The sequence below is a fragment of the Oxyura jamaicensis genome, chromosome 10, assembly GCF_011077185.1.
Source record: "Oxyura jamaicensis isolate SHBP4307 breed ruddy duck chromosome 10, BPBGC_Ojam_1.0, whole genome shotgun sequence".
Classification (NCBI taxonomy): domain Eukaryota; kingdom Metazoa; phylum Chordata; class Aves; order Anseriformes; family Anatidae; genus Oxyura; species Oxyura jamaicensis.
In genome coordinates this window covers 9727383-9740469 of record NC_048902.1, presented here as the reverse complement: position 1 = coordinate 9740469, position 13087 = coordinate 9727383, and the positions used below count along the sequence as shown (strand labels likewise).

The 13087-nt window shown below is 49.2% G+C and overlaps 1 protein-coding gene across 3 annotated transcripts in view; it reads right to left on the bottom strand.

Moving 5' to 3' along the window:
- Window positions 1–2937: 2937 nt before the first annotated feature.
- HCN4 (hyperpolarization activated cyclic nucleotide gated potassium channel 4) overlaps window positions 2938–13087 on the bottom strand; it is a 148607-nt gene continuing 138457 nt past the window's right edge. For 2 of the 3 annotated variants that reach the window (XM_035335310.1, XM_035335308.1), the window contains one exon: window positions 2938–7446. In XM_035335310.1, coding sequence (XP_035191201.1) covers window positions 5873–7446 — 1574 coding nt within the window. In that variant the 3' untranslated portion in view covers window positions 2938–5872. The remainder of the gene's footprint in view (window positions 7447–13087) is intronic. The other variant, XM_035335307.1, reaches the window with a different exon arrangement.

The following is a 13087-nucleotide window of genomic DNA, read 5'->3' as shown; positions in this document are numbered from 1 at the left end:
TGTCAGGGGTAGACAGTACCATACTCAGCTCCCTGGAAATCACAGCCTGAAGTGAAAGTGGAGCTTACGCACTGGTTCAGTGTGCTGGAATTAGTGAGCAAATGATTGTCAGTGGCAAAAGGCAACGTGCATGGGTGAAAATTCACCCCCTTTTCCCCAGCAGGGAAAAAGCCAGCAGGCAGCCAGGGGATTTGTCTGAAGACGCCTTGCCAAGCCTGACAGCAGTCCCTTGGGATCGCTGGGAGCAGAGCACAAGCTCTGGCAGGGAGAGCTCCCCTTCGCCTCGGGTGCTGACAGCCAAGGCGATGCATTGGCAAGGGGGTAGCGTTGCTCACCATGTGCCTACAATACCTACAAAATAATTCTGCAGGTTTCTGAGCGTGGGTTTGAGCCCAGAAACCAAAGAGGCTGCGGTCGCACCCTGGTGGAGGGGCCTAAGGCACACACAACACCCGGCATGGCTCCGGGTGGGGCAGGGGGGCAAACAGGGGATGCAGTACTATGGGGCACACAGCGTGGGCTCTCCCAGCTGACTTGTGCAGAGGGGCTGCGAGGATGAAGCTCTCGGGGGCTTGGAGAGGTGGCTGCCACCCAGCAGTGCTGGGCGGGAGGAATTACCTGCAAGGGGAAAGGTCCTGCCTGCCTCCTCGGGTGCTGTCTCTGGCTCAGCAGCCGTGAAGTTCTCACACTGCCCTCGCCTACGGGAAGCAGAAAATCCTGGTCAGCTTTTCACCGGGGCTGGTGAGGAGCCAGCCCTGGCCCCTCAGCTTTCCCTCCCTGGGCTTCCCCAGCCACTTTGCTCCCTCCCTGTACCCCCCTGGGGGCTGTCCTCCTTCTCTGTACCCCTGTCCCAGTGAGGTACATGGCAGAGGTGGGCTGGGCTGGAAAGATTTCTGCCCATCGCATCACCTGAGGGTATGAACCGCTTGCCTGTATGTTTTTTCCTCCTGCTTCTGCCTGAAGGTAGCGAGGGTGATCCTGCAGGCCTAGAGCAAAGCTAAATTGTATTTTATCTGCTGTGGATTGCACATGGGTGGGAGCGTTGCCTTGTGGCTGGTTTCCCTTCCACATCCCACAGAGCAGCGGGGACACAGAGCCTGGCCCACGCAGTGTGCAGCTCAGCGGTCCTGTGGGCAGGCAAGTACGTGCTTGGCCCAAAGGCTGCATGGGGTGACAGAGTGAATGCTGACATCAGGGTGTGGTTCTCTTTACTTTAAATAAAATACATGCTCTGGTACCTGCAGTTTCTTCCTGACTGCCGGTGCGTACCACGAAGTCCCAGTTCAGTCTCGAGTCCTTCCAGTGAGATAAGGAGTCAGCAGTGCATATGCTAAACCAGTCAAGCCCTTCCAAGCCCTTCCTTCCTTCATGAAAATCCTGGAAGTTTCCAAATCTTCTGTGAAGTATAATTAATTTTATGTTTTGATAGGGCAGGACTGACTCCCAGCCCATTTCCTCTGTAATGGTAACGGCATGCAAAATAAGACAGCCTGGAGCAGGCATTTATTTTGAAAGGCAAACCAAATATTTTACTGCCTGCATTTCCCTCTGTGAAGCCCAGGAGAACTGACCTTCCAGGGCAGAGCCATCTGGTTTCAAGGGAATGGCATTTTCTGATGAAAAGGTTTGGTTTGCTCTTTCCTCACCAGCTCTGCTCATTTACAGCCAGACAAGGTCAGAGGATTGATGGAGGGAGACCATCGGGGTCCCCTATTTTCCTGTACCATCAGAAGCAGGGGGCGAGAGCAAAAAGGAGCATCCTGCTTGGCTTGTGCTGCATTGTGTTGGAAGTATGTGCGAGTCCCTGAGCATCCTTCTCTGCAAAATACTGATTTTATTCACAGCCTTTGGGCTCCTGTTCATTTATTTACTTATTTATGCCATCTCTGGGAGATGGCATCATTGGGAGCCCTGATTAAAGACCATCCAGGACCTTGTTCTCATCCCAGCAGGGAGGACACACTGCTCACGTGCGAGCAATTAAAGCCTTCCAGAGGCTGGGTGAGCTATAAGGCTAGAAGGCTACATGCAGCCATGGGATGAGAAGGAACCAAGGCAATGAGATTTCAAAGGAAACCGAACGCGAGCCCATCAGCAAGGCAGAGGGGAGGCTCCTCCTGCAGGGAGGAGGATGTCCAGCTGCACCTCGCTGCCACAGGCTGCAGGACACATGCCAGCAGCTGGGCTGCTTTGCTCTGCGTTCACCGGGCTCTGAGGAAGGGGCACGAGGCCATACAGCTCCGGTGTGAGTTATTAACCCCAACAATCCATTTTGTGCCCATTTCCTAGACTGGGTTTGGACAAAGACTCAAAAAGGATCTCACAGGCGTGAAATGAAAGATAAGGCTGTGAAGTGGAAGATAAGGCTCGAGGCTCGTTTTACCTTCCAAAAATACATCGGGTCCTGACTCTGGCGTCATCACTCAGCTTAATTTAAGACTTGGAAATGCTGACTTTTTGTCCAGATTTTCATCCACTTTCTGTGATAGTCCCGATTCCAAGCTGTTAACTTCTGCATCCTGCGGTAAGGCTCCCTGAGCTCTTCTCTGAGGCTCACAAAGTCAGCCAGAGATTCCAGATCTGTCAGTACTGTGAAGGAATCTCGTACACTTTTAGCAAAACAACCGGCAGGTTTCTCCTTTGCACTGCTAAAAATTAAAGTGTAGGCAAAAGCGTAGAAATTTTCCTGTCGGTGGCTTACCATACACTGCCTACAGGCATGCGTGAGGTGGAGATGTGGCAGCAGGTAAACACGCCACCGAAGTTGTGAAAACAGCAAGAAAGTACAGATAGAAAGCGAGACAAAACCCTTAATCATCTCTCTCCAGTACGGCAGAGAGGGCTGAAATGCCACACGAGTTTGTTTTTTGCTCTTCTTGAAACCTCCTCCCACAGTGCCTGAATTTAACACTCAAAGCAGACAGCAAGTCAGAGGGCTGGGTTTTTACTTTTTTATTTACTAAGGTTTTTTATTGTGTGTTTTATATTGCAAACCCCACCCCTAGAACTCTTCCCTCCCTTCCCCCCAAAATAAAACAAAAAATAACAATAATTAATATAGTTCCACCTACTGAGACAAGCCTAGTGTTGACTGGGGTCCAGTCGGAGTAACTCAATATTGGCTACTGCACCGCTAAGAACTGGAAAATCAAACAGCACCCCCGTGAAAATCAAAGCAAAGGAACCCAACCGAACGCAGGATGGTCACCGGCCTGGTGGAAGGAACGCACATCTACCAGAGACAGCCCTCAGGGTGTTTCTGTGCACCTCCGTTTGTCTGAGTGTCCACAGGGGTTGTTGAGATTCAAGTACCAATGCAGCAGTCACGGGACAGTCATCCACGAGGGCTTGGCATGGCTGGGCTGAAGACCTTTCCCACCCGCTTGTATCGAATTCCCCAGACCCAAACAGCTTAACTCCCAACCTCTTGAGATGTTCGCTCTAGGGGGCCCTCTAGCATACAGGGAAAACAGGTTGTTAAAACAAATATAATACTTGAAAGGATATCGTGAGTCTTCCTCTAGGAACTCGTACCTTTGAACTTATGAGAGGGTCTGTGACTCTGCTTCAATTCCGTCAACTGATTCTGTTTCAAGATGAACCTGTACATGTTTTGGAAAAGCAGGATCTATGCGTTACAATAATCACCTGCCAATCAGTCCTACAGGAGGGTCAAAACCGACATGTATTTTAAAACTAGGAGATACATATATATATAAATGTGTGTGTGTGTGTGTGTATGTGTGTGTGCGTGCTTACACATGTGCATAAATAGACTACATATGTGTATAACTGTATACTATATATATATAAAAGCATGTGTGTATATATAGATATATATATAAAAATCTATACACACACACACCTCTCCCTCCACACACACTCACACATACATAGTTGTATGTAGCTAGTAGAAAAAAACATTTCTAGAGCTCCCCTGACCCTTTAGGAAGACCGAAGCTGATTACATCTGAATTCTGAGCCACCAAAGCACGTTGAAGCAAGAGTGCCCAGTAATGCTTGCAGCAACATTCAAGATACAGGCACGTGTCAAGAGTTTTGCAAACAATTCGGTATAAAAATCAACTGTCAGCCAGTGGTCTGGAGGGAAGGACATAATAGGGGGTTGTATGGACCTGTATCATTACTGTGATGATAAGTTTTTTGGCACTGCTGCGTGAAGTTCTGCTTTCCCTCTGTGGGCTGGAGGGGCTCCAAGACAGCTAGAAACAGAGGGGAGCCGGACAAGTGTTTCTAACAAGTGTTAGAAAAGTTGAGCACCTGACTCTTTACAGTGAGGTGGCTGGAGACACCTCTTGGCCTATGGAAAAACCAAAGAGAAATAAGAATCAAAAGAAAAGGAGACATTTGCTCTAGAGGTAAAGGCTGTAGCTTCTCAGTGCTGTGTGCACCAAAAGGCCCCATTCTGTCTTCATCCCACTTTGCCTGAAATCAGGGGAGCCCAAACTTTCCAGCTCAAGGTGCCTGCCAGGCCCCAGACGTGTCCGGTGATGCTGCAACTGCAGGGAGAGACCAAAGCCAATCAATCAGGTGCAGGCTGTTATTGCTGGTGAAATCAAGCAAACGATTTTGATTTCCCCATCAGAGGAGAAGCACGGACCACGGCTGGCCGAATTTCTGGTTTAATCTGTTCTAATGGTATAAACATAGTCATAAATCTGGAGGATTCTTGGCTGGGCACCAGTGTTGCCCTCAGTGCCTCCAAACTCAGACTCCCCTGGGCTAAGGAGGAGGAGGGCCGGGGTGACTGCCCCCCACCTTGCAATCTTACCCTACCCGGTTCTCTTCAAAGCAGTCAGCCCATGGACACTGAGACACCGAGACTGAGAGGGAAGATTAACGTCCTGCCTTTCTTCACCCCCCCCCCCCCCCCCTTGCTCTGCATGCTGCCTGGAGGGCAGCATGCACACTTGGCACACCGTGGGGATGTTGAGGCTGCCATCCTGCACAAGGTGCTCTAGGTGATCCTGCTCGGCAGGGGGGTTGGACTAGGTGATCTTCAGAGGTCCCTTCCAACCTCAGCCATTCTGTGACTCTGTGATTCTTCTGCTGCGGCCAGCGGGCTGGCAGCGACGGGACTTCTCCCTCAGAGCATTGGTGGAACGAGACAAGCAGCTGCAGTCAGGTCCGTCCGTCTCCTGGTCACCCTCTTCTTCAGATGGAGTCCAAAAAAACAACTCAGCCTTTCTGAAATCCCCAGAGGGGACTGCGTTAGTGAAACTCGCCCCTCTTCTTGCTTCCTCTGCGCCCTGCTGATCACAGGAGAAAACCTGGGAGGCAGTGAAACTTCCCGATGCGTGCAGTGAACCATCCAAGTCCCCCCATGTCTCGGTGCCGCGGGCCAGGTTCAGGTGCACCAGGCTGGTGCAAAGCAGTGCTAAGCTGAGGCCAAGCAGAGCTGTTCCAAAAACACCAGCTACGGGCCTGACCTGATGCTCCCTTCTATGGCCCACGTCAACCTTGGATCTTTGTCTCAACAGGAAAACCTTTTTTGGTGGCTTCTATGGCTGATCATTCACATGTTCCAGCTCAGACACACGCCTCGTCTGTGTGTTACCTCGTTGGATTAAATTTGCTCGTATCCTTTTGTTCCATGTATTAAAATATTCTATAAAATCAAGTGACCAAAAATCTATAGCTCTAAGAATACCTGGTTATCTTCTTTTTTTTTCTTGTTTTTCGTGTGTTTTTTGTTTGTTTGTTTGTTTTGTTTCTAATCACGGTTAAACAAAAGAAATGGAGGAAAAAGAGGGAAAATTAAAAAAAGAAAAGAAAAGAAAAAAATGATTCATGAAAGTCTAACCGGGAACCGAACTGCACGGCTGACATAACCAGCTCTCAGAAGGAGTCCTCACAAATTGGAGGGCAGTTTGGATCTGACAGGCTCCAGATCCCCCGTGAGCACTATGGATTCTTTCCGCCCACCAGCAGTCAGGGAAGCAGTGCCCGCAGCGCTGGCCCCAAACACCAGCGGATGTGGTAAAGAACCTGAGGACATCTGACGTGGTAAAGTCACGCGCCCAGGAATTGAGCTACAAGGCTTCCCGAGAAGTCCAGTCCCTCCACCAGGAAAAGGAGAGAAACTGGAAACAGATTCTCTAGAGGAATGAGAACTTTGGCTCAGCGTTTGAGCCAGCTCTTGGGGCAAAGATGGCTGGGAAGCAGAAATCAACTTGATGTCCTGGTTCAGGCGTCCGGGCGGCACGGGCGGCGTGCTCTTGGACTGCAGGATCTGCGGAGGTGGGCTGGCGGTCTGAGGCAGGAGCAGAGAGCCGTGAGAGCCTGAGGCCCCAGAAGGGCCACACTGAAAAGTTCTCGTTGCCACTGGGCTCTGAGTAGGAGGACTAAGGCCAGAAGGGGTGTAACAGGGAGAGGCGACGCCAGACTGTTGGAGAGGAGACATGGAGGCAAAAGGCGACCGTTCCTGGTGGAGCTGGGCTATCGTTCCAGTTACAGATCCTAATGCACTTGGATGTGTTTGGCACAGGCCTGAGGACGGGCCACCAGAGGCCTGTGCCAGCTGGCTTAGGCTGGCGGATGGCGAGTTGGAAGAAGGAGGGGGCTGGAAGTGATTAATTCCCCCCAAAGTCCCACTGCCTGAGAGCTGCTGTAACTGTCCCCCCTGCAGTGGTCTCGTGGTGGGCTGGAACTGGTTGAGAAGGCCGGGGGGTGAATTCGATGCGAGCTGGGTGAGTGATGCTGATGGAGAGCTAGTTGTGGCTTGCTGGAAGTGCCCAAATCCACTGCTGGAAAGGGGTGGCTGCTGCTGCTGCTGCTGCTGCTGCTGCTGTGTGGGCTGAGCTGTCCCTAAAGGTGATCCAGACGGTGCTTGTTGGAGCTGGCTCAGTCCCACGGAGGACACGCCACTCAAACCTGTCTGGCTCGAGCCACCGGGAGGGGATCCCACCTGGAACTGGCCTAAGCCGGCAGCGGCCGAGTATCCTGCGAGCTGCTGGATGTGGTAGGAAGAGGACGACGGGGTTTCTGCTCCCGGTGTGTGCAGCTGGGACGGAGTGCTGGAGGGGGAGCCAACGGCAGAAGGCCCAGCCGATGGGATTAGAGACTGAAGCCTTTTCAGCTGCCTTGGGGTCTGGCTGGATTGCTGCCCCAGGGAACCCAGGACGGACACCGGGGGACGGAAGATGGCTGTGGGGAGGCGCGGGTGGTGGGTCAGAGCTATCGCGACAGAAGTGGTGGCTGCTGCAGCCTGCAGGGGCGCCTGGATCAGTGGAGTCCAGATGACGGGCGTGGGTGTGGATGCGGCAGCGGCAGCGGCGGCGGCAGCAGCCTGGACGTTGTGAGCACAGTGTGCCATCTCTCTGTCGTGCTGCACAATCTGCTGGATGATCTCATTCTCTTGGTAGTTGAAAACACCTGAATTGAGGTCATGCTGGACTTTATGCAGCAGAATGGAATTTTTCTTACCTGTAGGGAAAGTGAAGAGAGAAAGGGTCATTCTGATATGGCAAAGCAGGGGAGGCTTCCTCAAAGATTCCTGCCAGACCTTCCTCGAGTTGTTGGCACTGTCTCCCCTTCACTGCCATTATGGGCTCTGCATATAGTCTTTGTGCTCCAGCAACAAGATGATAAACATCGTCTCTTCAGCTTTTGTGGTATGATCAACATACATCAAGGTCCCATAAAACTGCCTGGCAGGACACATAGTCTTAAGACAGTTGGGCCAATTTTGAGAAGTATGGCAGAGTGGTAGCAAAGCTTGTGAATCTGGAAGAGTCCCATTTTGCAGCTCATAATCTAAGTTTCCATTTAGAAAAAGAGCAGAAAACCAAAGACCATAATTTTTGTGTTTGCAAAGGAAAACCTCAGAAACACAAGCTCAGTGCAGCCTCCTGAGTTGTCAGTTACTCTCCAGACACATCTTTTCATCATCTGTCTCATGCATCTTGCTCATTCTGAAGTCAAACATTTGTTTCTAGTTGAAATGGAATTTCTCTATGAAAAATGGGCAGAAGGACTTTACGTGCTGGAAAAGCCCAGGTGGCCCAAGTAAGAGCCCTCAGACACGCTGCAGCTACTGTTACTTGGCTGTTCCCTTCTAGCCCAAACTTTAAGGAAACTGCAGGCTAGCAAACCTCATGTTCCAGCTGGACTTTCTAGCCTGCAGCAAAATATTAGCTCAGCGCTTTGCCTTTTCAATGGGCTGGAAAATGTGGCATAATGAGTTTGTCTGGCCTGAGTGTGCACCTGGCACTGAAGGGATGCTCTCTCCTGGACTGAAGCAGGGGGATGAGATGCTGCCAGTGATGCCCTTTCACCAGAGCACAAATGTTTTCTCAAAGGACAGGATTTCTGATGTGGATAGGCACTCTGTGTGACGGCTTTTGTGTCTGGGTTCTCGTAACAGTCTGTGCACGGGTAACTGTGCCAGCATTGATTTGTAAGGCATTGGTATATGCTGGCTTGAATGGTTTTCTTACAAAACTGGTGTGGATTAGATCCTCTCTTCTTGCCTTTTCAAGGGTCCTCTACCCTGACAGCATATGCCAGTTTGAATTGATGACGGCACCTGCCTATAGGCTTCCTTTTCGCTTTTATTTATTGCAATCATTCGGATATGAAGGGTTCAGCCTAGCAAGCTGTGTGCACCCTGGTTGCGTGTCTGCACACAGCTCATTTTGTGGCTGAAGCTCAGGGGTGCAAAAGGGTCACCTCTAGACGAGATGCCGGCTGGTTTGGATCAGACCAAAAGCTGAATTAACCTTCCTCCCGAATCAAACGCTTCCTCAGGCCCACTAGCAAACCCACTAGCAAACCTCTGCTCTGATTCAGATGTCATTTCTGCTGGTTCTGATCGCTTCAAGTTCCTGTACTTGAGCAGGGCAAGCACACAGCATCTTGCCAGCTGCTGGGGAACTGGAGGGGCCTCTTTTCAATACTTTAATCCCCAAATCATGACATGTTTTAAGAATTAAAAGCTGGCAGCGCTGCTCCTGTGCATTAACAAGTTTGCTGCAAACAAAGGCTTGTCTGTTAGGTTTGTCTCTATTCTGCCATGAAACCACTGCTTTCAAGGTAAGTCAGCCCTTGTTATTACCGACTAAAACCACAGTATGGTATTTAATTTGTCCCAGATGGCATTCTAGTTTAAACTGGCCAGCTGATAGTTTCTAAGAAGGAATGGTTAAGAGTGGACTTCTACCTTGGTATTAGTTCCCAGTGAGATTCCAGAGGAATTTCCTTTCAATCCTACGCTGACTTGAACAACGCTCAGAGGAGGGTAACTGGTATCCTGGTGTCCTGAAAATAACTCTGAAATGAGGGAGTTTTGAAGATAACTAGCTGAGTTCTAAAGCTACCACGAGAGAGAGGGGAAACAATTGTTGCAGAAATAAGGAGGAAATTATAAAGCATAAGAGAGATTCTAGTCACTACCATACATAATGCTAGGAAGGCGTACAGTGTTTTAGTTCTAGCGTCTAGCTGCAAAGCTGAAGAAGGTGCAGAAAATATCCACAAATCAGGCCTGAAAAACATCTGTGGGTGAGTACTATGTATTCAGGTTCTCTCGGACAAGAGCTGACTTGATACTGATTTATAGGGAACTTCACAGACGAAGGAAGCTGATAAGAAACATTCCCTTTGGTTCCAGAAAGCCCCACGAGATACTGTGATTTCAGACGAGCTCAGAAAAAAAGATAAGGAGCAATCTAACAGTAATTGTAGTTTTTCCTTCACCGTACTTTTCAAAATCAAGCGTTTCTCTCCTTATAAAGGAGGAGGTGTGGGCTCTAACAACTCAGTGCTATGCAATAGTGCTATGCAATTGTTCAAAGCAGGTAAAGCTTGACATCTACAGCTCCTGGTCAACCCCTCCAGTGGGCTGAACTGCACCATAAAACCAAACCAAAATGCTGACAGGGTTTTAAGGATGTGTCTGCTGTGGGTAGTGCTATGGGATGCTTAATGGTTTTGTGGTTTACCTGCTGATGATTACCCCCTCCAAAAAAAAAAAAAAACGGCTCTGGAAGGACACGGTCCTGAAGGCAGCCAGTGTTCAAAACTGCTAACGCCATTACAGGGGCTGGAGAGCCCGTCTGCACTGAAATGCTTGTGTACAATACCTGTACTACGCCTGTTTCACTGTTTAACAAGCTGGCATGGACAGCACCAGGTATCCCCTAAACAGAGCCTGTCTCTACCTGCCGTTCATGTAGCCAGGCATGCCAGAGGAGCGCAAATGTCACTTTTAAAATTAAGAGCATTTTGGCAGTGAAGGAGCAGAGGTCACACTGTACACACACAGTACTTTCCAGGCAGCATCTTCTAGAAGTACACACCCAGTCACAAACAAATTAGATCACAAAGAGCTGCTTAAACAGAAACAGAAATGCTAACTGCTCCAAGTCTGGAGAAAAAGAGCAACCAATCTAAATAAATTGACAGGTAAGAGAAAATCTGGCCAGCACACTTGAGATAAAAAGCAATTCAGTCTGCAGGTTTGTAATCAGTTTCTTTCTGGAGTTGAAGGTACAAATCCCAGCATGGGGAATGCACAACTGCAAGGTCAGGATGTGGATGGGAGACGGCATGCTGAGTTCAAGCCAGACAGGCAAAAAACTGCCCTACTGCATTTGCTTTCGTGATAACAGATTGTAGCAGAAGCGGGCTGAGGAGGGACAGCTTGGGTAGAAGGAGGAGAAACAGCAGATGCTGCTAGTGCAGCTTTCCGAAAAGCTCGATACCAGCAACTGCTCTGCGTTTCCATCATCACAGCTCATCTCGCTCTTTTAATTCCATGTCACCTGTCTTTGGCTTCTGATTTGCTTGTCTGTGCTTGAATAGCCTGCCATTTCCAGTGCTGCCCTCAATTCCAACAAGACCCCATTGCGATGTTAATCAGGGCTGCACGGATGAATTGAGGGGACTGATGTTTTCATAACTGGAGCGCCTGACGACACGGAAAGACTTCAACAGCAGACTGGTTTCCTTGGCAGATCACTAAATGGAGAATACACTAACATTTCCCAAACGCACATATGATTTACTGCAAAATGGTTTTATCAGAGCTCCTTAAATTTGTGTCACGTTGTTAAAATAATTCCAGTAAAAGCCTTGGAATGACTATTTTTGTTATTTTTTAAACAGGACATTTCAGTTTTCCTTTGGAATTACATTTGACTGTTTTTCTGAACCCCACTTGAATTTATTAACTGTTTCATTAGATCAAATTTATCCTTTTCTATTTTTTCCAAGAAAGTCTCAGATTTCAGCTCCGGATCATTAAAAAAATACTGAAAATGATCTTTCAATTACTGAAGGGAAGAAGAGTTTTTAAAATCGTTTTCAAACCTGTAACTGGTTATCAGACTGAAAAATTAATTGTTTCCACTGTTCTAATTAACTGCATCACTCACATGATGCTTCCATACCCTGATACAAGTCTGATTAGTTGCTTCTGGAGAAAAACCCTCCTTCCAGCCAGCACCAGATTACAACAGGCACACAGCAGTGCCCTGCTGGCATAAAAACATTTTCCTGGCAGGTCTGACTGAAGTCCTGCATGAAACAGAAGCCAAGAGCAGAATGAGGCAGTAGGAGTCAGTTTGCTTGGGCTGGTGGTTCTGAGATTATTTCTGCCCCCCTCCCCCTCCCCTCCATCTTATTTATGAAGTTGCATCAGTTTCAAATTTGTTTTTCCTTGTCTGGATTTATTGTCACTGTGCCTGCCTCAAAAGGAGAGCAAACAAGACAGCAATCTGAAGGCTGAAAGGCTGATTAGTTTGGCTCTGTGTAACCCTAATTAAAACTACGTCCTGCACATCACAGCTATACTCGGTGAACTGCAATAGAGCCCTGTGTTCTTGCTAAGCCAGGGAGAGGCTTCATTAGGAAAGAGGAAAGGGGACTCCAGCTTCCCCTTCACCCTAATCACGGAGTGATTACGGAGGCTGGCTGTTACAGGAGTTCCTCCGTCTGTGCTGTTTACCCCATAGAAAGGGCTGAGCGGAATCTCAGGTACTCAACAACCCACCCATGCATTTCTCCTACACCCCAAAATACTACATACATTTAACGAGATTCTAAAGAAAGCTGTAATTCTAATTTATAGCATTTTGTTGACATCCTTGGAACTGAAAAGTCAGCAGAACTTTTGCTTTGGATGCGTCAAAATGTAAAGGAAGTTTGCCTCAGAGTCGTGGCACTGGAGAAGCCTACATAGACACATGGTGACCCTGCCCGAGGCCAACCTGAGACCTGGCGTGTTCAGGTTCTGCTGGTGGGAACATCCCTCATGGGAAAACAGGGACCAGGGCACAAGGAACCAGGAGCCAAGTCTGCAAGTCTGCTCTCTGTAAGCCCGGCTCTGGGACTGGTCTGCATGTGTGCATGAAGGAGGACAGCAAGGCCCTGATGGGCACCCTGCAAACTGCTCAGGAAGGGGCTCCTGAATGGATGTGGTCTGCTTGTGAGCAGAGGCTGAGGACTGGGAACTTGCCAGGAGTCAGTACTCATGGTTAATCAGAGTTTAAAGCTTTCTGACATTGAGCATCCCACACTCCACCAACTTGAAAGGCACTGACATCCTTGTGCTGCCAGCTCCGGAACCGGGAAGCCCTGGCAAGCAGTGCTGGGTGTGGGCTGTGGGGTGAAGGGATGTCTGTGGAGCAGCAGGGACCTCTCCTCAGGAAAGCTGCCCGTGCTGCCAGGGTTAGGGAGGCTTTTAGGTCACCCAGCTTCTCTAGGTGGCTGGCCTCAGATCGCCAAATTCAACTCTCCAAAAATGTTGGTTTGTAGAGAACAGGGAGTTAATTCCAATTCAGCAACTGCTCTGGCAGAGCTCAGGGGAGAGGTGCAGGAGGAAATATGTTGCAGTGTGTGTGGCTACAATGAGGGATAAACATAAAGTCAGGTTATGCAACTTCACGTGGGGCCCTTGCTAACAGATGGTTCCCAGGGCTGCCTTTCCAGAGGGTACTATTTTTTCCCCTTTTCCTGGTTGGATCATGTCTTTCCAGTTCACCCTGCAAAGCCCTGCTCAGATCTGCACCCAGGTCCTCTGAGGTGAAGGTCTGACAGATGAACACTGCCACGCATCTGTCTCTAG